Source organism: Melanerpes formicivorus, unplaced genomic scaffold, assembly GCF_026170545.1.
Source record: "Melanerpes formicivorus ecotype bairdi unplaced genomic scaffold, bMelFor1.0.p_v2 SCAF_15, whole genome shotgun sequence".
Lineage (NCBI taxonomy): Eukaryota > Metazoa > Chordata > Aves > Piciformes > Picidae > Melanerpes > Melanerpes formicivorus.
In genome coordinates, this window is record NW_027142367.1 from 5,186,781 (window position 1) to 5,211,784 (window position 25,004).

Here is a 25,004-nt window from a genome sequence, read left to right on the forward strand (position 1 = left end):
CCAGATGGAGGTTGGTCTCTTCTTCCAGGCAACCTGTGGCAGAACAAGAAGACACAGTCTCAAGCTGCATCAGGGGAGGCTTAGGCTGGATGTTAGGAAGAAGTTCTTCACAGAAAGAGTGATTGGCCATTGGAATGGGCTGCCCAGGGAGGTGGTGGAGTCACCATCACTGGAGGTGCTTAGGAAGAGCCTGGATGAGTCACTTAGTGTCATGGTGTAGTTGATTAGATGGTGTTGGACTTGATGATCTCTGAGATCTTTTCCAATCTGGTTAATTCTGTAATTCTTTATGGGAAAATACTGCATTTGTGTTTGGTGGGGGGTTTTGGTGGCTTTTTTATTATTATTATTACATTTAGAGCTGTCCTTGCATTTTCAAGAATAAAGGGGGCTGGATTCTCAGTATGGATATACTCTCTATTTGTTGCCAGGGGTTAGGGATAGGCCTTTATGGAACCACTTATGAAATTTTTATCCTGGGAGCAGTTCTGTGTTAATTCCTGTCACAGTGTAATGGAAAGCAGCCTAAGGATTATATATTGAGTTCCCAACTAAGAGTTGCCTTGCCAGTGGTATGCCAGCAACTTCCACCCCCTGATTGTTGTCTGTGTGGGAAGCTGCAGTGAATATAAGAAGACTTAGTAATAAATCACAGACCTTTAAAGGTGTAAATCAGTATGTATGTAAAAGGTTAGTGCATATGCCAGTTGTCCTCCAGTGTTTAATATGCCACTTTGCTGTATAGGATTTTTAAGGTAGAAATCATAGAATGGTTTGGGTTGGAAGGGGACCTCCAAAGGTCATCTAGACCAATCCCCCTGCAGTCAACAGGGACATCCTCCACTAGATCAGGCCCAAACCTAGTATTTACTCATGAACATCTGCTCTTTTTTTAGTAGAAAGAATATTTCCACTGTCTCTGCCAAAATCGTCTTTGCTAGTCCTTGGACTGCTAGCAACTTGTACACAGATCTCAAAATCCTGACTTTCTCGAAGGTCTCTTCCAACCTGGTCTGGTCTATCCTATCCTATCCTCATTAAATACAAATATTGTTCAGTCTGCTAATGTGCACACTTATAACTCAGGTTATGAAAGTAGTGTTGGTCATGAGTTCTTGTGAACTTTTACCAAACCAGTAGTTTAGTCACTTGCTTCTGAGCAAGAACTATGCAGTACAAAACAAAATGTGAAAGGAACAGGTTCCAAAAAAAAAGTAGAAAAGTTGGTTCCTCAAGTGAAATATGGTTAAGGTGTGGATCTTTTTGCTGTGGATTATTATGCAAGCCAAAAATAACAACTTCAATGAGTAGCTGTGTGACATATATTCATGCATATATGTGTGTGTGTATATATATATGTATATATATATAAACAAACCCAAAACAGCTATGAGGAATGTTAAAGATATCAGAAAGATCCAAAGAAATCTGAGCCACAAATTTCTGGAGGTTAAGACTTTCCTTTGGGAATGTCTCTGACAGTGGCTAAGAACAGAATCTAGGGAAGAGCAGGTTCAGGAGTGAAGGAAACATGGCATATATCTTTGCTTTGATCTGGTGTGACCATTTCCCTGGTAGGTTCTCAAGGTTTTTTAAATCAGTGTCCAGCTTGGGCACAGTGCACCCTAGGATGTATTTGCCTTCCTTTTGTGAACAACATGACTGAATACATTTGAATGAAGAAATCTGAACATAGTGTGGATTTTCCCCATTTATCTCCTCAGACTGTCAGCCCTCAAGTTTCACAAAGAGGACTTAAGTGATAGCAAACTTCTAGCTGATTATCCTAGGTGAAATCTAAAGCTACTCCATTATCTGCAGTTCTTAGATGGATGGCAGTTCCTGAGTGCAGAAGCAACGAGATAACTGGATTTGTGATTTGCATTTGTAAAATCATGTATTGGAATTATGTGACTCATATAACACTACTTTTCAGTGACAGACATCTAAATAATGAGACAGTAAGCAGGCTACCTGAACCTAGGATATTGCACAGTAACAGAAGCAATACAAAGGGTTGAGGCTTAAGACTGTTAGTCTGGATTTAAAGATGTTTTCTGTATAACTGTGTATGAATAATAGGGCTGTAGGGCATCATTGGTCCAGAATAATGTGCTTGCTCTACTATCAATCTGTTGTCAAGGAGGAAAATAAAAGGATATACAATACATATTATTCTCCTTTAGATCTTAAACTTGCAACTGTGCCTTAGTGGTTTTTAAAAGTCATCTTTATGACTGTTTTATTTCACTGGCTTTATTTTTCTGCTTTAATCTATTTCTATTAAGAATATTTTGAATGAATGACAAGCATGGAATTCAAATACTTATGGTGGCATTTAAAAATGTATTAGTTAGTATTTAGGCTACAGGGGTCAATACTAGGTCCCATATTGCTTAACATTTTCAATAATCACAGAATCACAGACTGTTAAGGGTCAGAAGGGACCTCAAAAGATCATCTCACTGCCAGAGCAGGATCACCTAGAGCAGATCACACAGGAATGCATCCAGGTGGGTTTTGAATATCTACAGAGAGGGAGACTTGGATGATGGGATTTGCAGGTATAACAAAAATCAGAGGATTGTTGGTTCACCAGATGGATGTACTGCCATTCAGTGGAACATCAAAAGGCTTGGAGATCTTGGTCAGCAAGAATCTCCTGAAGCAGAGCAAAGCAGAATGCCAAGTCCTACCCCTGAGGAGGAGGTACTCAACCCAGGTACTCACCTATACAAGTTGGGTGGTATTTAGCCAGAAAGCAGCCTGGGGCTCCTTGTGGACACCAAGTGAAATGTGCACCAGCAAAGGCAGCCAACAGGGAGAGCGTTAGTATGTGATCAAGGGAGGTGGATGATTCTTCTCTACTCAGCCCTGACTGGAGCACATGAGCCTGGGCTCTCCAGAACAAGAGATACAGACATTCCGGAGCAAGTCCAGCAAAAGGCCACTGCAAGAATGACGGCATTTGGGTATCTATCATATGAGGAGAGCCTCATAGAGCTGTGAGAAGGGCCAGGAGAGATCTTGTATGTATGTGTATCTTACCTTGTGTAAAATCCTCAGGGACTTTTTTTTTTAATGCTTTGATTTTGTAAGAATGCAAATTGTGTTTGGCATTATGAACAACTACTTCATTTCCAACAATCAAGAGCAGGCATAGAAGAAATGCCTGCAGCAACCTGTGGTTATGAATCTCAGTTGCATTCCACAACAGCTTGTGTGTGCTGCTAGTGCTCAGTTGGATGGAAGCTGCTAGGGGCAGAGGTGCCCTGGGGATTGCCTGCCTTGCCTCTGTCCCAGGACAGAGGGCAGGCTGCCCTCTGGTATCTTCTCTGACCAGTGGTGTTTGGCAGCTGTGGGACAGAGGCTAAGGAGAGGGATCACTGCAGAAGGGAGTGAGGAGCAGATCAACCAGGGAAGGCATCACTTTCTCCAGCTTTTTGAGTTGTTGAGCTGCTTGTTCCACCTTCACCTTTCTACTCCACCTTCTCCAGGAACAGCTTTTGATTCTTCCAAATGATCTGAGAGGGATAGATGTTTTTTTCCTTTGTATTGAGGGTCTCAAGAAGGAGGCAAATGTGTATTGCTGGAGAAAGGGAAGAGATAGTAAGACATATGAGGTGAGGGCAGGTATGTGTCTGTTACCAATTTCATCCTCCTCACATTCAAGCTGCTTTGAAAGATGTTTTGAAACAGTGCTGTACCTTCCTGAAATAAAGCATCCAGAAATACCCAAAAGTTTCAATATTTGTTTTGGAGTTGCTGCCCTTTCCAACCACCTCCTAAACTACCTTCTTCCAGCAGCCACACTGAATTGTGTCCTGCAGGTTCAGAACTTGAATAACTGGTCATTTTACTGCCATTCAGAGGTGGAGGCCATCAACAGAGGAAAATTACATGTATTGATCTTTATGGATAGCTTATGAGTTCTCAATAACATCAGAATTATTGATTCTATTACTTATTGAATTGTTATATACTATCATAATCCAACCTACAAAAGAAGTGTTCACAGGGGGTTCTTTTAGTGATACCTAAGGAGTAAAGTGAGACACACTAACACCAAAATGGGTGGAATAACTATAGATTTATTAATTACTTCTTTGTGTAGATTTCTTCAGTGATACTGTTGCTCTGAAGGCAGGTGAGACAATTACCTAATGCATGCTACCGAGGAAAAGGGATAAAGAGAGAGAAAGGAGTGGAGAGTAGTGAGACAAGACTAGAGGCAGGAGAAAAAAAGTGTCACCACTCTGAGTTCCAGCATCCTTTGTGGTCAAAGTCTTCTTCACAGTTTGTGACGCTGCCTTTTATTTGTGAGTTCCTCCTTCTTCCCCACGTGGGGGAGTTCATAGAGGTCCACTCCCACTGGGAGTGGATCACACCCAGCCCATGTGATGACTCAGGTGCCTTATGGCTCCATTTTGACTGAATCATTCTTGGGGCGCCTGTGCATAGTGTGGTGGTTGCAAGATAGCAAGTGTCCCAAACATTCTGGGTGACTGCTGCTTCACCTTTGTTTGCTCAGGCTCATTTGTATTAGAAGAAGGAGACCACCTTGAGCTGGTGCAGCTGTAGGTGCCCGAGCAGTGTCTGAATCACAATGTCCTGTTCCAGGAACAGAGCATTAAAGTTGTCTGCTTGGAATACAGAGAAAAGAGAACAGAGAAGCAGTCTGTTTGAGACAAACATCTATGGTGTGGTGCAGCTTCCACACATACTCCACTTATACTTGATCAATAATTTGAAAGCAGACGTAATTTTAAAACAAAAGGTCTTGAAACAACTGCAATTTGAATGACATCCTAACACCATCAGCATATTTTATAGCCAACATAGTGAAGAAGAATATAATACTCCTATATATATATATATATTATCTACTAATTCCAAACATTTTCAGACCATATGTTTTTGAGGCTTCACTCTGTTTTGCTTTTGGGGTTGTGATTACTGTCTCCAGGGAAACATCATGTCTGTGGTGCACCATTTTGTGTAAAGAAGAGTGAGAAAGCCTTCTATCCATCTGCCTCTCTTCCATATTTAGCTGGCTGTCATGGGGGAATAATTGTGTCTAACTCCTCAAATCAAAAAAGAGTTTGGCTTGGCTGCAGTATTTGTCCAGAATCCTCTTTCTCTCAATACTGCCAGACTGCTTCTGCAAAGCCATGCAGTTTGGTGTAGAAAGGGGTGAGTTAAAGCTATAGCCCCTTCTCTTTAATTTAGTAATTTAAAGTACATTTCCTGTTATATTTCAGCTGTGTTACATGTGTCTTTTGGTAAAGCAGAACATGCCGAAAACTGACAATAGCGAATGGTTAGCTCTATGACTGTGAGAGCTCGGGGTCATGCAGCATTGGAGCATAGCAGGGCTGTGTAGCGTTAACTTACTCCAGTAACAGGTGATATCAGTGGAAGCTCCACAGCAGACTTTGGTGGGGTTTGTATGTACTGCTTGCAGCCTTAGCCATGTGGATATACATAGACAAATGCTTAAAAGAACCAGATGTGAGTACATGGGCATTATTTTGTTTGGCAATTGCTTGAGGATAAAGGTAAATAGGCTTGCTGCTCACAGAGGAATGTTCTATGGGTATGACATTACATACTTGATGACACTACCAAAAAAATCACTGGTTCCAGTGTGTGATGGGTTGAAATTTCCCCCCAGCATCAGATTTGCCAGACCAGCTCAGCTGGAAGCAAACAAAAACTGTACTTACAAGCAAAACTACAATCTACAAGGGAATGCAATGAATATGCACAAAATATACAGTACTTAAAATATTTATGGTTATTTACAATTAATAAGCAGCACAAGAATCCAGCTTCTCCCTCCCTGCCTCCCCTTACCCTCCTGTACAAAAGGGATAAGTGTCAGAAGCAGAGGAGCTAATGCCAGTCACAACAAAAGCAGCGCAGCCAAGGTCAAGCAGAAGCAAGTTAGTATCTCCCAGCCTGTGGAAGCAAGAAGAGTGAGAAGAAATTGTTTACATTATTAGCTTAAGTCTGTTATCTTTCCAATGAGATTGCTCAGAATTATCATTATTTTCCTTTTTACTCCCAAAAGTGATTTATTTACATTTTACTACTTTCTGTTCAAGATCTGTGAAAATTTTTTCAAGGCATAACCTGAAACTACCACACAGTGGCAACTGCTGCTCAGCACAGTAAACAGTTGCCCCATGAGCTGCATTGACTTGTTTATGCAGAAGTGAAATTGTATGATGAAAGATATGGTAAGGATAGGGTTAAGAATGTTTTGAGATACTTGTCCTGAATCTTCTGGACTTCAGCAAGGCCTTTGACACCATTCCCCATAGTAAACTCCTGGCCAAGCTGTCAGCCTGTGGCTTGGACAGGAGCACTGTGCTGGGTTAGGAAGTGGCTGGAGGGCTGTGCCCAGAGAGTGGTGGTGAATGGTGCCACATCCAGCTGGTGGCCAGTCACTAGTGGTGTCCCCCAGGGGCCTATCCTGTTCAATATCTTTACTGATGATCTGATTGAGACAGTCGTCAGTAAATTTGCAGACAACACCAAGCTGGGAGCAGGTGTTGATCTGTTAGAAGGTAGAAGGGCTCTGCAGAAGGACCTTGACAGGCTGGACAGATGGGCGGAGTCCAACAGAATGACATTGAACAAGTCCAAGTGCCAGGTGCTGCACTTTGGCCACAACAACCCCATGCAAAGCTACAGGCTGGGGTCAGAGTGGCTGGAGAGCAGCCAGACAGAAAGGGACCTGGGGGTACTGATTGACAGCCAGCTGAACATGAGCCAGCAGTGTGCCCAGGTGGCCAAGAAGGCCAATGGCATCCTGGCCTGCATCAAGAATAGTGTGGCCAGCAGGAGCAGGGAAGTCATTGTGCCTCTGTACTCTGCACTGGTTAGGCCACACCTTGAGTCCTGTGTCCAGTTCTGGGCCCCTCAAGTTAAGAAGCACATTGAGACCCTTGACCGTTTCTAGAGAAGAGCAACGAGGCTGGTGAGAGACCTTGAGCACAAGCTCTATGAGGAGAGGCTAAAGGAGCTGGGATTGTTTAGCCTGGAGAAGAGGAGGCTCAGGGGAGACCTTATTGCTGTCTGCAGCTGCCTAAAGAGAGGTTGTAGCCAGGTGGGGTTTGCTCCCTTCTCCCATGCAACCAGCACCAGAACAAGAGAACACAGTCTCAAGCTGTGCCAGGGGAAGTTTAGGCTCCAGATGAGGAGGAAGTTCTTCACTGAGAGAGTGATTGTCCATTGGAATGGGCTGCCCAGGGAGGTGGTGGAGTCTCCATCCCTGGAGGTGTTCAAAAAGGGATTGGACATGGCACTTGAAACCATGGTTTAGTAGTCATGAGGTATTGGGTGGCAAGTTGGACTTGATGATCTTTGAGGTCTTTTCCAACCTGCCTGACTCTATGATTCTATGATTCTAGTATTAAGACTGAGAGAAATTACAGTGAAAATCCAGTGACCTTAAATGTTATCATTATGGTAAGATTTTTTTTCCAGACAGTGAAGATATGGATCCCCTTGAACATTCTGTGACATCTGCATCTGTCTTCTAATATGATTTTTGAAAAATTAAAGTACCATCAGTTTTAGTAGCCATTTAGTTTATTAAAGAGATCAAGTACCTAAAAATCCCTAAGGCTTAAGAGGCTGCAGTGCCTTGGTATTGGGTTTGGCTGAGATGGGAGTTCATTCTCCCCATAGCACCTGTCATAGTACTGTGTTTTGTAATGGTAGCTGATAGGGTGTTGGTAACACACTGCTGTTTTGCCTACTGCTGGGCAGTGCTTGCACAGCACCAAAGCTGTGCATTTCCAACAGTTCCCCCACCAACAGTAGCCTGAGGAGTAGGCAAGATTTTGGGAGGGACATGGCTGGGCCAGCTGACCCAAACTGACCAAAGGAGTATTCCATACCATATGATGTCAGCTCAGATATAAAAGCTAAGTGAAAGAAGAAAGTGTGGTGATATTTGTTGATGGCATCTGTCCCCTAGAGCAACTGCTGGGCATATTGAAGCCCTGCTTCCTGGGAAGTGGCTGGACATGGCTTATGGGAAGCAGAGAATAGTACTTTTGTTTTCTCTTGCTTCTGTGTGTGGCCCTTGCTTTCACTTTTGCCTTATTAAACTGTTTTTTTCTCGGTTCATGGGCCTCTTATCATGTTTTCTCTCTCCATCTAAGAGGAGTCCATCTAAGATAGGGAATTATAGATAGAGCATCTTTGGTGGTTATCTGGGCCTCATCCATCGTCTTCTAGGTGTTTCACTGCTTCTTCAAATGCTTAAATATCTATATAGATCTGATAATTTTAATGTGATTTGTTTGACCAAGTGCAGTGTAGGTGGGTGCATCTGATGCAGTCACTATAGTCTCTTATTAGTGCCTACAGTAGTGAGAAGCAGATGCTTCTAGGGAGTGATTCATCTCACCTTAAAGTTTATCCCAGGCAAGTCAATACAAAGTATGATATATAAGTTACATAAAATTTGAAGCTTTACACTTCTGTAAATATACTGGGAGGTAAAATTCCTCATGTAGGCTTCAGAAAAGTTGTAGAAGCATATGCTGTCCTCTGCTTGCCAGCCTTTGAGGTCCTAATGAACCGGGTTTTTCCATGGCTGTAGACCTCTGAAGTTCCTTCACTGAACATGTGGATGTGTAATTATGTAGCTGGTTATTATGGTCGCATATTATCTGCCCAAGTATGCACAAAGCCCAGCTTTCATCTGATTATAAATGAGGCCAAGATTCCTCTGTTCACTGCATCTGTCCACAATGTCTTTCCTTGCTTCATTTTGGTCTGTTCATCTCTTTTTTCTGCAGTGTGTCTTTCTTTTTCTCTGCTCTGAACAGCACTTCTTCTGTGCTCTTTTGTCATTTCCCCATCTATCTTATGATCTCTTATCCAGTTCTTGCAGTGTTGCCTATTTCCTGCCAGGGTTTCCTCCCTATTTTTTATCTTCAGAGCCTTGTTTTGGAATGGGTTAAGAGGTTGTATTCAAGCTTATTGCCTTCTGATCACTCCTCCTTATCTGGACTTTGGAAGGTGATTTTCTGCTTAGAATAATCTGAATCTCTCTGTGTCATGGACTGGGTTGAATCTGCTGCTGTTATTCATACCATGCTGCAGTCATACCAGCTTCATAAAAAAGGAAAGTGCTAACTGGAACAAAGTATTATGGGGCTTGAAGCTCAGATTGCAACGTGTTCCAGTTGCTGCTTCTGGGTTCTGTATTCTTGGGTGTTGGCTCTTCTCTGCAGGCATGGCGGGGGAACAGGTACGAGTTGGGTAGTTGCTGGTTTTGTTTTTCTGTTTTATGCTGTTTTTTTCCCCCTGTATTTTGCTGTGCTGCTTCTGCAAATAGGCTGAGCTAAGGTAATCATGCATTGGATTAACTAGATTATTAACTAAGGTAACCATACATTATGATATCTTATATTATATTAAACTCTTACCTCTTTGTCTCAACCCTGAGTTGTCTATGTTACTTTTCCCCTCACTTTTGTGTTGGTGGAAGCAGGCAGGTTAGCCCTTGTGCTAAAGCATTAAACTCTATAATGGGAAAATCAGGGGTCCAGAAAGCTGGAGAATAAATAAACCTTTACCATGTTAAAAACAAACTATGGCAAATCCAGTAACTTATGGATAGTAAACAAAAATAATCTAATAACCAAATTAAGGAAAAGAAAAGAAGAAAAGAGTTCCCTATTAATTTCTAGGATTTTCTGTGAACTTTCTGCAGAGACACCATCTACACATTAGGAACAGTGCTTGCATTTTTATTACTGATCTACCTATAAAACAGGCAGTGAATATAAGAAGTCCTTTTTTTCCCCACCCAGATGCACAGTACAAAAATGTATCCTGTTAGTGCACCTCTTGATATGTATTCTTGATAAAGCTGATATTGTTTTAACTGTAGGACATACTCCAAAATTCATAGTGAAATCTGTTAGCATGGAATTAATTATAAATCCTGAGGAAAAGTAATCCAAGTCCTTAGTTTAATTGCTGAAACCTTCATCTGAATATTAGTGATTTATATTTTCTGATCAGGAATTGAATTGGTCACCTTTGTCAAAGACGCATTCCATTTCCTCTGCTGTTTGTCCCATCAAGTGTTTGTCTCATCATGAGTTCATCCTATGTAGAGGCAGTAAAAGTAATAGACATTCACATTTGGCAGGAATATGTCCAAAAGTAGTGTTTGAAAATAGACCAGAAGGACTTAGCAGTACCCAAAATAACAGAATCCAAAGTCAGGAAACTGTTAAGATCAAGTAGACAAGGCCATAATATATGTGGTTAAAAAGCAAAAAGGGGGGGAAAAAAAGCCCCAAAATTCAGAAACTTGATCAGAAACATTCCATAAAACTAAATGGCAATTCAGAAAACACTGTATTGTGAATGAGAGGGTTGAGGAGAGGCAAGTGACTTTAAAAACTGCAACTTAATTGCTACACATGAGACATGAGTAATAAATAATGAATTATACGAGATTGAATTAGGAAAGATATTCAAGCCAGCCTTCCAAAACTAATAAGCACCACCAAACTCTAATGCATGTACTGACTGTCCATATATGAGTTCCTTCTCTCAAATCAATACAACTCTTGAAATATTTAAAATGGAACTATATTCTTAAGCACCTTCCTGGCTCTGTAACAAAGATCAAGCATGAAGATATCCCTTACATGTGAAAAATTAAGGCTATATCAAGTTTAGTACTACACATATGGATGTAGAGTGATTTAGTTCAGTTTTCATTTTCTCCCCTGGGTGGCTGTAAGTTATGGGAAATACTGTAAGAAGAGCAGATTAATATTTTCAGGAATATTTGGGATTGTAGTGAACAATTTTATGGAGTGAGTGACAAAAAAAGATAACAAGATCTAGAGAAAACATCCAGCTTTCAGCCTGCAGGAACTGGGGTGATGGCAGCAACTGGTTGAGCGATCTAATTGAAGTGTACATAATCTTAAATGGTGTAGATAATGTTAATGCTTTCTACCCAGCATGCATTCTAAGACCAGGGGCAAGTACTGTTCTTAAAATCAAATGCAGCCATAAAGAAACACTTATTAAATTAATAGTAACTGCTGAAGTGACCTATGAGACATAGGTATTAAGAAAAACACACTGAGGATTATTCAGGCAACAATTAGCTGATATCCTGGAGGCACTGGCACTTAGAGGAAATGCTCATGCTTTCTTCCTCAGCCTCAGTGACATTAGAGAGGAGCTTTCTGTTTTGTAACTGTACTTGGACCTAAACTCTTTGCTATTTATTGCTTTATAGATTGTAATGCTTCATAGTATTTTTTTACAGCCACTTATAGCTTAAAAACCAAAGAACATAGCTTTAAGTTCACAAATAGTTTTATGATTTAATTTGCCTGAACATACCTGTATGAACATTTCTTAGTTGCATATAGTACTGAAAGGTTTTGTACGTGTAGTTTTCTGTCTAGAGCATCTTGAAAAAGAAAACCATAAAACATGTGTTATCTTGTTTGTTTCTTAGAGGAGGATCAACAACACATTTCACATTTTAATGTCAAACATATTATCATAATTGTGATTGGCATTTCTGCTGAAGATTCTTAGTGGCAATGCAACCCACATTGCCCTTGCTGCTGGGCAAGCAGCACTTATTTTGCTGGCAATGTCTCATGGCAAAGAAACTTCTCTAATGTTTTTCAATCAATTTTTACTACACCATTCCCCCTCCAGCAAACCCATGCTTTCTGTAGCATAACTCCTTTTTATCCATTATTAGAGAAGGTATAACTTTACCTTCTCCAAGCAACTGACATCAGACTACTCTCTAAACACTTCTGTAAGCACATGACTGCATCTTATAGTACTGAGACAGCAGAAAAGTTACAGGCCTGAAAGTAAAGGAAAAATAGCCGAGTCAGAGTGCAGAATTAGTGCTGGCTCAATGCTCCCAGGACAGGACAGGATAGGATAGGATAGGATAGACCAGGTTGGAAGAGACCTTCAAGATCATCGTGTCCAACCTATCATCCAACACCACCTAATCAACTAAACCATGCAACCAATCACCCTATCAAGTCTCCTCCTGAACACCTCCAGTGATGGTGACTCCACCACTTCCCCAGGCAGCCCATTCCAATGGGCAATCACTCTCTCTGTATAGAACTTCTTCCTAACCTCCAGCCTAAACCTCCCCTGGTGCAGCTTGAGACTGTGTCCTCTTGTTCTGGTGCTGGCTGCCTGGGAGAAGAGACCAACCCCCTCCTGGCTACTACCTCCCTTCAGGTAGTTGTAGAGAGTGATAAGGTCACCCCTGAGCCTCCTCTTCTCCAGGCTAAGCAACCCCAGCTCCCTCAGCCTCTCCTCATAGGGCTTGTGTTCCAAACCCCTCACCAACTTTGTTGCCCTTCTCTGGACACATTCCAGCACGTCAACATCCCTCCTAAACTGAGGGACCCAAAACTGGACACAGTATTCAAGGTGTGGCCTAACCAGTGCAGTGTACAGGGGCAGAATGACCTCCCTGCTCCTGCTGGCCACACTGTTCTTGATGCAGGCCAGGATGGCATTGGCCCTCTTGGCTGCCTGGGCACACTGCAGGCTCATGTTCAGCCTACCATCGACCAGTATCCCCAGGTCCCTCCTCTGCCTGGCCACTCTCCAGTCACTCTGACCCCAGCCTGTAGCTCTGCATGGGGTTGTTGTGGCCAATGTGCAGAACCTGGCACCTGGATGTGTTAAATCTCATGCCGTTGGATAGGGCATCTCTGAGCTGTATTGTTCCCTGTAAACAGCTTCTTTGTTTATCACTGCATTGCATAGTGAGGGTGTCACAGAATCGCAGAAAACATCCGGTTAGGAGAGACCTGAAAGATCATCCAGTCCATGTCGCCTGTTTTGGCTTAAAAATACGTGATTTCTTGCCTGGTTTTTGAATCAGAGAATGAAGAAATACACAATCGAGTAACTCATGACTTAGGGCTGTGCAAAAAGCATTTTTGTAAAGATTTTGGTAAATTGTGAGTTAACTTCACACCTTCAGTCTTCAATCTTTACATTTCCAGTGAAAGAAATAAAAGATGGAAAGGACAGAACTGGGTCTGTATTAGTGTCCGCTCCACAGAAGAAGTGAGGAATTCTCACCTTAAATCGCACCAATGGTCCTTCTTCCCATTTCCAGTAGAGCACAAGGTTCATTTGGTCTCGAGAACAAGACATTGCCATGTTGCAAAGTTAAGGTATCTGGGGAAATTCTTTCCCCCTTGTCATTATTTAGAGCTGAAAAAGATTTTAAAAAATCTTATTTAAAATCCAAATGTAGACAGAACATCTGTAGCCTTAACATGTGTTAGTTGGACGTGTGAAGTCTGACAAACAAACAGTATAATAGAATGATAATAGTTTTGGGCAGCCAGCCAGGAACACACTGTTGTGAATAGGTCTGGAATGAGTTTTTTAACATTTTTCCCTTTCCCTTTTTCCCTTTCCCTTTTTCCCTTTCCCTTTCTCCCTTTTCCCTTTTTCCCTTTCCCTTTTTCCCTTTCCCTTTTTCCCTTTCCCTTTTTCCCTTTCCCTTTTTCCCTTTTCCCTTTTTCCCTTTTCCCTTTTTCCCTTTCCCTTTTTCCCTTTTCCCTCTTTCCCTTTTCCCTCTTTCCCTTTTCCCTTTTTCCCTTTTCCCTTTTTCCCTTTTCCCTTTTTCCCTTTTCCCTTTTTCCCCTTTTCCCCCTTCCCCTTCTTTTTGGCAATATACCCCATTTTATCAAGGGTAAATGATTTTATAAAGTTGGTTTTCATTAGATTTTTGTGGATAATCTGTTATAGACAAAAGAGAAGCAAGCTGGGTAGCAAGAGTCCTAGTGTAGGAAACTGCTCGATTTGGGATAAACAATAATGCTGTGGCTGAAGCAGAGAAGGGATTTGAAGCTGAATTCTGGTGTAATCCAGGCCAGTAGCCACATGCTAAGCGTCTGAGTGTGACAGCCAGGGATATACTACCCTTCTTTACAATGCAGTTCCGTTTATGAAAATGCTCAAATGATTTTGTCTTTTATTCTGTTTGGTAATAAACTGTTTTGCTGGTTTTGCAGCAACTTCTGTACATCTGCTATTTCTTTTCAATTCTCTGGTTGACCTCTAGCAGCAAATAGAGCACCTGTGTTAGACATAAATGATTTGTGCCCACTATGGATCTGAAAATATTTTCTGGAGTAGAGAAAGTGAAAGAATCAAGTTAAGTGTAATGATGAATTTTTACTTTTGGATGGGGTAATCTATTTGAGGTGATTTTGCTCATGTTCAGCTGGCTGCCTACTGAAACTGTAAGTCATAAAATCTCTAACAACTTTACTAGTTTCACTTTTAACATGGAAGAACACTCTCCATAACTCTATGATATACTTCCTTGGCACATCTCAGAAGTAACCGTTAGCCTGTTAGGCGGTGTTATCTAAACTGGCAATGGATGCCATGACTTGGATTTGACCTGTAACTATTCTGCTCTAAATACTAATGACTATTCTATGTTAGAATAGAAGAGACCTTCAAGATTATCGTGTCCAACCTATCACCCAACCAACCTAATTAACTAAACCATGCAAACAAGCACCCCATCCAGTCTCCTCCTAAACACCTCCAATGCTGGTGACTCCACCACCTCCCTGGGCAGTACATTCCAATGGGCAATCACTCTATGAAGAATTTCTTCCTAACATCCAGACTAAACCTCCCCTGGTGCAGCTTCAGAGTGTGTCCTCTTGTTCTGGTGCTGGTTGCATGGGAGAAGAGACCAGCCCCCATCTTCCTACAACCTTCCTTCAGGAAGCTGTAGACAGCAATAAGGTCTCCCCTGAGCCTCGCCTTCTTCAGGCTGAGCAACCCCAGCTCCCTCAGCTGTTCTGTTCAGCTCAGAAGTTACTTTAGGGATTCCTTTTTTTATACCTTTTGTCCTAACTTAAATGTAGGCTCTGGCTGGTGTGAAAATTTGGGTAGAAGTTTTAATCTTTCAGCCCAAGAGGTAGGTGAAGCAATAATGATAATGTCTAGGTAGTTTTCTTTCCCCACTCTCTCTCTCTCTCTCTTTCTCTCTGTTTGTTTTTTTCCCCAGCACATCTGCTACAGTTTTCAGTTTTCTCCATTACTTAAGAAAAACAAAAAGAAAAAGAGAAAAAGCCTTAGCTGAGTATCAGTTAAATTACTATACTACAATGTAATCCACAGACTTTATGGCTTTGTGAGAGTTGAAAATTTTAACATAATAAGACCAAACATTATTGTCGTCTTCTTGCACTAAGACAGCTGCAGTTCCTGCTGAATAGTGTCAGGGCATAGGTTGGGCTACCCAAGGGGGAGACAAACAGGACTGAAGGCTCCGTTCCCTATAGGCACACATCTTTCAGCTGAAGTACCTCTCATATGGATTTTATTTTATCTACACCATTTTCTAGCCTCAAAAATATTGATTATTTCAGTAGCCAGAATTACTTCCTGAAATTTCTCCAGAATGGCATGCAGCTGAATATCAGTCTTATTGTGATGGGATTAATTCACTGGAATGCCATCAGCGTGGAGGCAAATGCCTTCCAACCTTGAGACCAGCTGGAACTGCTTTTTCTGGAAACTCCCAGGTGCCAAAAGGCAGTCAGTGGAAGCAATTTCAGACACAGAATTAATGAAGGGAATGGCAGATGATATTGGGCAGGAGTATTTGGCAAAATATCTAAATTTAAGAGGAAGTGTGCTTCTAATCAGATGGGTAATGTGTTATGGATGATAAAAGGGATGTTCATCCATGAGAACCATTCTTGTCCAGTGTATTTAGTATAATGTGTACCTCTTTGTTTCCATTTGGATGAGGCATCCTGCCCATGTACCAGTTAGTCAGCCATCACAGATATATTCTCAGACTTTTATTTTCTTGTTGCAACTGTCACAATGAAAGCCTGTGCAGAGTTAACAGAACATCTTTTTAATGATTGCTAGTTTTGTTTATTGTAGCACTGAAGTTTGTCCATTCCCATAAAATTTCCTGAATGCAAGTATGATGAAGCCTCCAGAGCTTCAATTCAAGTAAATATTTAATAGTATTTATGACGGGTCATGTAGCTGATTTACAACTTCTGGAAAAGCATAAGTTCTTGTTAATATTTTCTTCTTTAGTCTCTCTCTTCTCTTCTTTCAACTTCAATTGATGTGTCACCTGTGCTATTTGGAGATCAGGATTAGAGTACAGCTAGTAGGGAAGATTACCACTTTTATTCCTAGGTCTGGTTAAGCACTAGCTCCTTTATTATTTCTATATAGAGACTCATTGCTAGCAGCTGCGTAGGTGAATTGTTAAGAAACAGTATCACAGTATCACCAAGGTTGGAAGAGACCTCAAAGATTATCAAGTCCAACCTGTCACCACAGACCCCATGACTAGACCATGGCACCAAGTGCCACGTCCAATCCCCTCTTGAACACCTTTAGGGACGGTGACTCCACTACCTCCCTGGGCAGCACATTCCAATGGTGAATGACTCTTAGTGAAGAACTTTCTCCTCACCTCGAGCCTAAACTTCCCCTGGTGCAGCTTGAGACTATGTCCTCTTGTTCTGGTGCTGGTTGCTTGAGAGAAGAGACCAACCCCCACCTGGCTACAACCACCCTTCAGGTAGTTGTACAGAGCAATGAGGTCTCCCCTGAGCCTCCTCTTCTCCAGGCTAAACAATCCCAAGATCCAGGGAGACAAAAAGCAGAAGCTGTGTTCTGGTGGTAATGTCATATGTGTGTATCTGTACATTACATACATTATATTTGTTCTTTGATCTTCATTACTGTATGATGCTTTCACCTCCTTTGAACATCTATGCAATCCTCCATCAGGGAAATCGCTGCATTCAGCTTCTTATGCTGAAATACTTTCCAAATATATAGAGGTGTTTGCAACCATCTTTCCAATGCTATTTCCATATAACCTCTCTCTAAAGCATGCATCAAAGTTGATTAGATGTACATTTTGTGCATTATGGTGGGAAGGAGCAGTCAAATATCACTGCTTTTTTACTTTATACTTTACGTGCTATGATGTATTTCTTCAGGTTCACTGTAATATCCTTCTTGATTATATAACAGCTATTTTCTTATGCCAAGTGTGTTGTTGTATTAAAATGCATTCATAACTCAAATAGTGGCAAGATCAAGTTCAGTGTTAGATTGACAGCACATCTGGGCAAGCTGGCTTGCGTAGTAAAGGTTACTATTAGTCTTTAAATAGTGAATAAACATTTAACATAAATATTTGCATTTTGTGTCTTTTAATGTTTATTGCAAAACATCAGTTGCTGTCCAGTTAAAAATTCAATTCAATCGTTGCACTTCAAACTGTTCTTTGTCTCTGGGTTGAGTGTATGTTGTTACGTGACCTCATCTAATGCTGTCTCAAGAGCTGCAGCAGGCAAATCTGTTAACTCTTCATTATTCATTAGTTTCCATTCTGGTCCTTCTGGCTCCTGGGACCATCAAGTCAGCATGTGCCCATGCTCATGTATTATTATTGTTGGCACAGGTTGTCCAAATGTTAGAGCTCCTGGCAAGACATACAAAGGAATGGTATGTGGTGTCACAAGTATATATTGCTGCAAACTATTACCTTCCTGAGTTTCATCCTTGTTATTTTCCTATGGCAAGATTCTGTATATGCAATTTTGTGCCATTGCAAGAATATTTTCTGTGGAGCTTTCTGTCATTCTGCCTTCTTTCTGGAAATTATCATTTGCATTTTCCTATCTAAGCATACATGACATGCAATCTTTAGTTATGATGATAAATTATGTCACCAATTGATTGAATCAGCAGTTTGTGTCCTGTTTAGCAATGTTGATTTATCAGCTTTCTATAACAGACAGAGGAAATAGAATCATAGAATGCTTTAGGTTGGTAGGGACTTTCAAAAGTCATCTAGTCCAACTTTCCTGTACTGAGCTGGGACATCTTTAACTAGGTCAGAGCCCTGTCCAACCTGAGCATGAATGTTTCCAGGGATGCGACATCCATCACCTGTCTGGGAAACCTGTTCAGGTGATTCACCACTATAAAAAACGTCTTCCTTTTATCTAGTCTATGTCTACCCTCTTAGTTTAAAACCATTACTCGCTGTAGTACCACAACAGGCCTTGCTAAAAAGATTGTCTACACCTTTCTTAACAGGCTTCCCTTAAGCACTGAAACATCACAATACAGGTGATATCTGCCATATATAAAACCCCTCTTAATCCAGGCTAGTTTTGCAGCATCAAGGGCTGATTTAAATTTGTAGGGATCATCAAAGAAATACTTGTGCAAGCCACAATGCAGAAGTGTGGGAAAATTAAGCTAATCTCTCTGGTGCTCAATAAACTGATTTTCCCCAATTGCAAACATGAATCAGCTGTTGTAGCAGATGACATTTTATTAAAGGGTGATTACCCTGCTACCTAAGGTGCTTTTTTCATTTACCTTTTCCCCTCCAATATATAATACAACATACACACAGCCGTAGCTTTCTTTCACAGCCTTCTCCTTTGGAGAGTCAAGTGGCAGGAATGACACTTCATTCTCAGTTTGGGATCGACAAATCTGGATGCACTGGCACCCGCTGATAGATGACAGGGGCCTCCTTCAAGCTGAGTTTGTGGTGGGAAATGCATCTGGTCCTCTAGCCACTTTGCTCCAGAGGCCACTCATTGCTTTACGAGGGGAGTGTAGTTTCCTGCCCCTGCTGGTTCAATGGACATAAGATAACTTCACTAATGGTTCCTCTTATTGGTTTACTTTAAATAATACAGTTTTCTTCAATAAAAGTCACTCCTAAACAGACCCATTGCCTTTGATGAGGGTGACTGCTTACCTCAGGGACAATTCTGCTCTTCTATTTTTCCCAGACTTCTGCACAATGTTACAGTGACAAAATTTAAACATAAATGTTTCCTAGAGACAATAAAATAAAGAACACCAGAAAGCTGCTTGCTGTTTCTGGTGGCTTCCCTTCCTTCTGCAGTTCTTGGGACAGCAGAGTGGCTTCAGCCTTCCAGCTTCCAAACTCAGGTCTTCTGTGTGGATTATATACACTCTGGATATAGTGTTGGTTTCTTGGTTTAAACCACAACCCCCTCCCAGCTTTCTAATATCCATCCACTCTCATATAATTCCTAGTCTTTTTCCATTTATTTCATTAGTGTTGCATCTCACTTTCTTAGCTGAATGCTGGTGCTTATCATTTTGCCATTCCCACTTCTGTACTGAATTTCTTTAAGGGAACACACGGGATTTTTTTTCCTTAAAATGAGAGCATACTTGCTTTAGCTTGAAAGCACTTGAGACCATTGTTCTTGGTTCAATCCACCACACTCCTTTTCAGCTTAGTGTAGTTATGGAGCTAACTTTTACTTCTCTTCAGCTGAAATGTTCCTTTGTTCCCTTATACATTATGTTTCAACTTTTCTTTTTCTCCCTCTCCCCCACCTCCCCCATTACTCTATATAGTGTTGATCACAACCTTTCCATAAAACCATAAGGATTTTCAATAAAATTAATGTTTTCCTGTTTCAAAAGTATCATCATTCTGGAGAAAGTGTAATTTACCAAAACCTCTCCTTAATAAGATCTTGCTGTATATTTTCTGTTTTATCAGCCAAGTCCAACAATTTAAATTCCTTAACCTGCCCATCTGTCATATTAGCCAAAGCATTTCTCATGACAGTTGTATATCATTGCTTTCTCTCCTGTCCTCTCCATTATCAAATTTGACTTTCAATATAAAACCAAAGAAGGGAGGTTGTAGCCAGATGGGGGTTGGTCTCTTCTCCCAGGCAACCAGCACCAGAACAAGAGGACACAGTCTCAAGCTGCACCAGGGGAGGTTTAGGTTGGATGTTGGGAAGAAATTCTTTGCAGAAAGAGTGATTGATGGGTTGCCCAGGGAGGTGGTGGAGTCACCATCACTGGAGGTGTTTAGGAGGAGATTGGATGGAGTGCTTGGTGCCATGGTTTAGTTGATTAGATATTGTTGGATGATAGGCTGGACTCAGTGTTCTTGAAGGTCTTTTCCAACCTGGTCTGGTCTGGTCTAGTCTAGTCTAGTCTAATTATGCTGTAGCTGTGAGTGAAGTTTAGGCTAGAGGTGAAGAGAAAGTTCTTTCCAGAAAGAGATGTTGGCCATTGGAATGTGCTTCCCAGGGAGGTGGTGGAGTCACCGTCCCTGGAGGTGTTCAAGAGGGGATTGGACATGGCACTTGAAGCCATGGTTTAATTGCTCATGAGGTGTTGGGTGATAGGTTGGACTTGATGATCTCTGAGGTCTTTTCCAACCTTTTTTATTCTATGATTCTATGACATTTTCTTGACTTCTGTGGAGTAATATTTGGACGGGTTTTTCTTAATCTGAAAGTAAAATCTGCCTCACTGCCTTTTTCAACTTTGGATAATTTCCAAGCCCTTTTTATTTCAAAGTACAAAACTGTCCTATATTTTATGGCCTTGAAGCTCTTTACCATAAGACACTCTTTTACACACATAGTGTTTCATAGATTCATAGAATACCAGGTTGGAAGGGACCTTAAGGATCCAACTTCTCAGGGTATGAATATAGTTTAAGTGAGATGGCCCAGCACCCTATCAAGCTTGGCCTTTAAACTGTCTAATGTAGAGGAAGCCACCACCTCCCTTGGGAGTTTATTCCAATGTCTAATAGCTTAATTGGTGACAAAAAAACTTTCTGGCATCTGCCTTTTCTGCATCATCTTTAATATTTTGTTGTTTTTCTATTTTGCACAGTTTTCTGATTGATTTTGCTTTGGACACATTCCAGAACTGTTATTTATTTCTTCCTTTCTACTCACAGGGCATGATAAAGCTATTAGCCGTGTTTCTGTTCTGCTTCTCCATTGCTAGCAATGAGGCACAGCAGTTCAGCCAGCCCAGTTTACAATAACTTTTTCAACAGATTCATGTTTCAAAGCAGCTATGAATAAACCATGGTAGCCCTAAAATAGAGAGGATTTATGTTCAGTTAGCAAGGGCTGTACCATTTGTGAATGGACTCACATAGAGTCCATTGTTTGATCACCTGGATTAAAGGTTTTGTTATGTGTATTTTACTGATATTCCTCTGTAACTGTGCTATGTGACAAACTTTTCCAATAAGCTTGCATTGTATCAATTAATTTATTAACATGATCTCTTCATTAACACTTATTAAAAAACACAATGATATTTTTTTTCTTCTAGCTTTTCTCTCTTCATCCCTTTCAAAGCAGAATATTGAGTGCTGGTGATTGATGGGTTAAGTTCATTGCAGACACCCAAACTCTCATAGGGACAATTTTGTAAATAGTTCATTATTTTTAACTTTTGTGGGAAAGAAGAAAAAAATTCGTGAAAATGAGTCAACAAATAAATCATTCATTAAATATTCATTGATCTCTCATGAGTTTCTTATTAAAATGGCAAAGTGATGCAGAATGAGACCAACCATAATCTATGTGACTCTTGAAAGGGCTCTGAACATAGAATCATAGAATCAACAAGGTTGGAAAAGACCTCAGAGATCATCAAGTCCAATCTCTTACCTAATATCTAACACCTCATGACTAACTAAACCATGCCTTCAAGTGCCACGTCCAATCCTTTTTTGAACATCTCCAGGGATGGTGACTCCACCACCTCCTTGGGCAGCACATTCCAATGGCCAGTCACTCTTTCTGTGAAGAACTTTCTCCTCTCCTCGAGCCTAAACTTCCCCTGGCACAGCTTGACACTGTGTCCTCTTGCTGGTCTCCACCTGGCTTGCCAAGGTCCTTCTGCAGAGCCCTTCCTCCCTCTAACAGATCAACACCTGCCCCCAATTTGGTGTCGTCTGCAAACTTACTAATGGTGGACTCAACTCGCTCATCCAGATCATCAGTAAAGATATTAAATAGGATTATGCCCAACACTGATCCCTGGGGAGCACCACTTCCCATTTTGCACTTAAAAGACACCAAACTTTCTTTAAAAAACAAATAAATTGTGATTTGGGTGTCAGTAGTATTATGCATAAACTTGGATTCATCTCTTCTCACTTTACAAGGCTGAGAAACCTAAATTATGAGATTTTTTAATCTTTCTTTAATCAATGAAGAGATATAAGGTTTTGCTTTCTTGCTTCCCAGGGAAATTTGGGCAAATAGTATACTAATGTAGTCACTCAAATGTCAAAGGAGGGATCTGAATTGCCCTACTTATATCACAGATCTTTGTCCTAAAGCCCCCTCACTTCTGTAGAGATGTTCCTCATTACTAAGGCCCTTTATTCTTCTGATCAAAAAGCTCTACCATTCAATCTTTGAACCTGAGCTAAATGAAACTTGATGATGTTGCTTGTCACTACTGTCACTTCAGCATTGCTCTTTACTTCTTTTCCTTAAGGGTCAATCAAATTACATTCGATCCAAAGCCATAATAACTTGAAAAGCAAGTCCTTTGCAGTTACCAAGCTGCAAGAAACCAGGATGCTGGAAGGCATTGCTCTTCATGTTGGATTTAAAATTGCTTCTCCAGGTTCCTGTTTTCACTTTCATTGTGTGCTGGCTGCACAATGTTCAGCTGGACAGAAAAGCTGGCTAGGTCTGCCTGGCAAACAGTAATTCTTTCTCCCTTGAAATCAGCTCTTTCAAAACTCATTGCTAACTAGCAAACTATGTATGCTAAAAAATATTCATACTAAGTTTTGCAAAGTTCTAGATGGCCCACCAATATGGGTTTGGAAAATCAAGATGACAATATCACAATGCCTCATAGTGTACTTTTAAAATAAAATCTAATAAAAGACCAGTTGCTTTTGCCTTAGAATTGCAAGGCAGAAGAAGGTCTCCAAAATATTCTTCAGCTTTTGACTTTTGAGTGAAGAGAAAGAATGTTCTCTTTTTGAATGGTATAATGTAAACTGTCCAATTATGCACTTTCAGTTGTATGGATTTCTGGGCTTTTAATCAGGAAAGCAAACTATATTCAGGTGGTTATGACAATACAATATGTTCTTTGTGAGTGAAATCCGAGGAGAGAATGAGTCCTGTCTCTGCCAGGCTAAATCTAGATTTTATAAACATGAAGAGAAGGTTAGAACTGTTGTTTCAGATTGAACTTGCATATTCTGAATTTCAAAAAATGATATCTAGCCCCCAGTTTATTGAATGCTTGGTTGAAGAAAGTGTAAACTTAATACTGTGGTTTGATGTGCATATATAGGCTTGAACTGACCTGTTTGCTGACTACTGAGCTTGAAAGACTTAACATAATTGTATTAAGGAAGATATTTTTTGACAGTCAAGCCAATTTGCATCAAATCAGTCCTTTTAAAAAGCCCTCAAAAGCCCTGAAAGAAAACCATCTAAGAAACACATTCCTAGCAACCAATAGAATCCTGGAGTGAATGGTGAGGAGTGTCTTTGGAACAGGAACATTTGCAAAAAGTAGCTGTGCAGGCTTAAAGATCATTCAGAAAAATATGCTGCCTTTAACTTGGCCAGAAGAATTCAGGGAAGTTTTCTGAGTGTTTTATGTCTGTGCATGTTAAAAGGTTTCTTTCTGTGTTCATTCTTAAACCATGTACAGTTTTTGATGTTTTCAGACACATGGAATGACTTCCTCATGATAACACAGATCATAGTGGGCTGCTTCAGTGCAGGAAACTGGGAGCCAGTTAAAATTGTGAGCTGCAGTCTTGGCTGCTGTAGTTATTTTCTCTCTTTCCGATACCTAGACCTATTTTATTACCTGAAGATAGGAAGAAGTGGTACTAGAGGTTCACCCTCCAATTTAAATATATATTAGAGTTTGAGAATATCTAGTTGGAGCTATTCACAATTTTTATGAGGAGAACATAGAGGGAAGGTGATGGGGAATTCATCATAGAGATTTACTCCCTTAGAGCTTCTTGCTCTGCACAAAGTGTAAGTAAGATACATGAGCTCAAACAGGGTTTTGTGCCAGTGACTGATGATTTTGTAGTTTAATTTCGGTGCAGGTGGTTTATGGAGCTAAGGTATTTCACAATTCCCTTTGAAAGTAAATGAGTAAATAGTGCTTGCTGGACTTCCAAACTGTATGACGATGAAAATTCTCTACGTGATTGCAATGTGTGGATTGTGGTTTTGTACATTAAGAAAAGCTTTTCTTCTGGCTGCTAGATGACTTATGGTGACTTTCTTTTTTTCTTTTTTTCCTTTTTTTCCAGCTTTCATTTGCAGCAACAACCCCAGAATTGGCTGATAAGAAAAAATATCCTTATTTCTTCCGGACAGTGCCATCTGATAATGCAGTGAATCCAGCGATTTTGAAGCTACTCAAACATTATAAGTGGAAGAGAGTAGGAACTTTAACCCAGGATGTACAAAGGTTCTCTGAGGTAAGATTTGCTTACTTTCTGGTACACAGAGAGAACTACTAATATCAGACCTCCAAGGAGCTAGTTCCTGCATTAAGAACATTAATAGCACTTAAGTAGGAAGAAACAGATCTCGTGTTTCAGTATCGTTTGGCTTTGTCGTATTAGGTCACATTTGCTGTATAGAATAAACTTAATTCCCTTTTGGTTTTTACTTGACTATCCATAGTAAAAACTCCCCATGGGTTCTCCTGTTTGTTTTTCACACCCAAGATCATTTCTGTAGAAAAAGTTCCTTTATGCTCTTTGACTTGCCAAAGGATATGATTTTGAAAGAGGCTTGTATCCTGACACTGATTCACTTAGAAGAGAGAGTAAATCTAATTTCAGCATGTTCCTTTTGTGCACTGATTTATTATAAGCATCAGTCTGAACACTGAGGGACAAAATCTGCTAAGTGTTTAGCTGAAAATATTGTAGGAACGTACTGAGACAGGAATGACTGAAGCCCCCCCAACAGATAGGGTCACAGAATCACAGAATTATTGAGGCTGGAAAAGACCTCTGAGATCATCAAGTCCATCCTATGACCTAACACCATGACATCAGCCAAACCATGCCACCAAAT

At 40.7% G+C, this 25,004-nt stretch overlaps 1 protein-coding gene across 1 annotated transcript in view; it reads left to right on the forward strand.

The window, feature by feature from the left end:
* Positions 1-25,004, forward strand: part of GABBR2 (gamma-aminobutyric acid type B receptor subunit 2) — a 572,582-nt gene that overhangs the window by 200,552 nt on the left and 347,026 nt on the right. Inside the window, exon 3 of the mRNA XM_068147481.1 lies at positions 24,227-24,397. Coding sequence (XP_068003582.1) covers positions 24,227-24,397 — 171 coding nt within the window. The remainder of the gene's footprint in view (positions 1-24,226; positions 24,398-25,004) is intronic.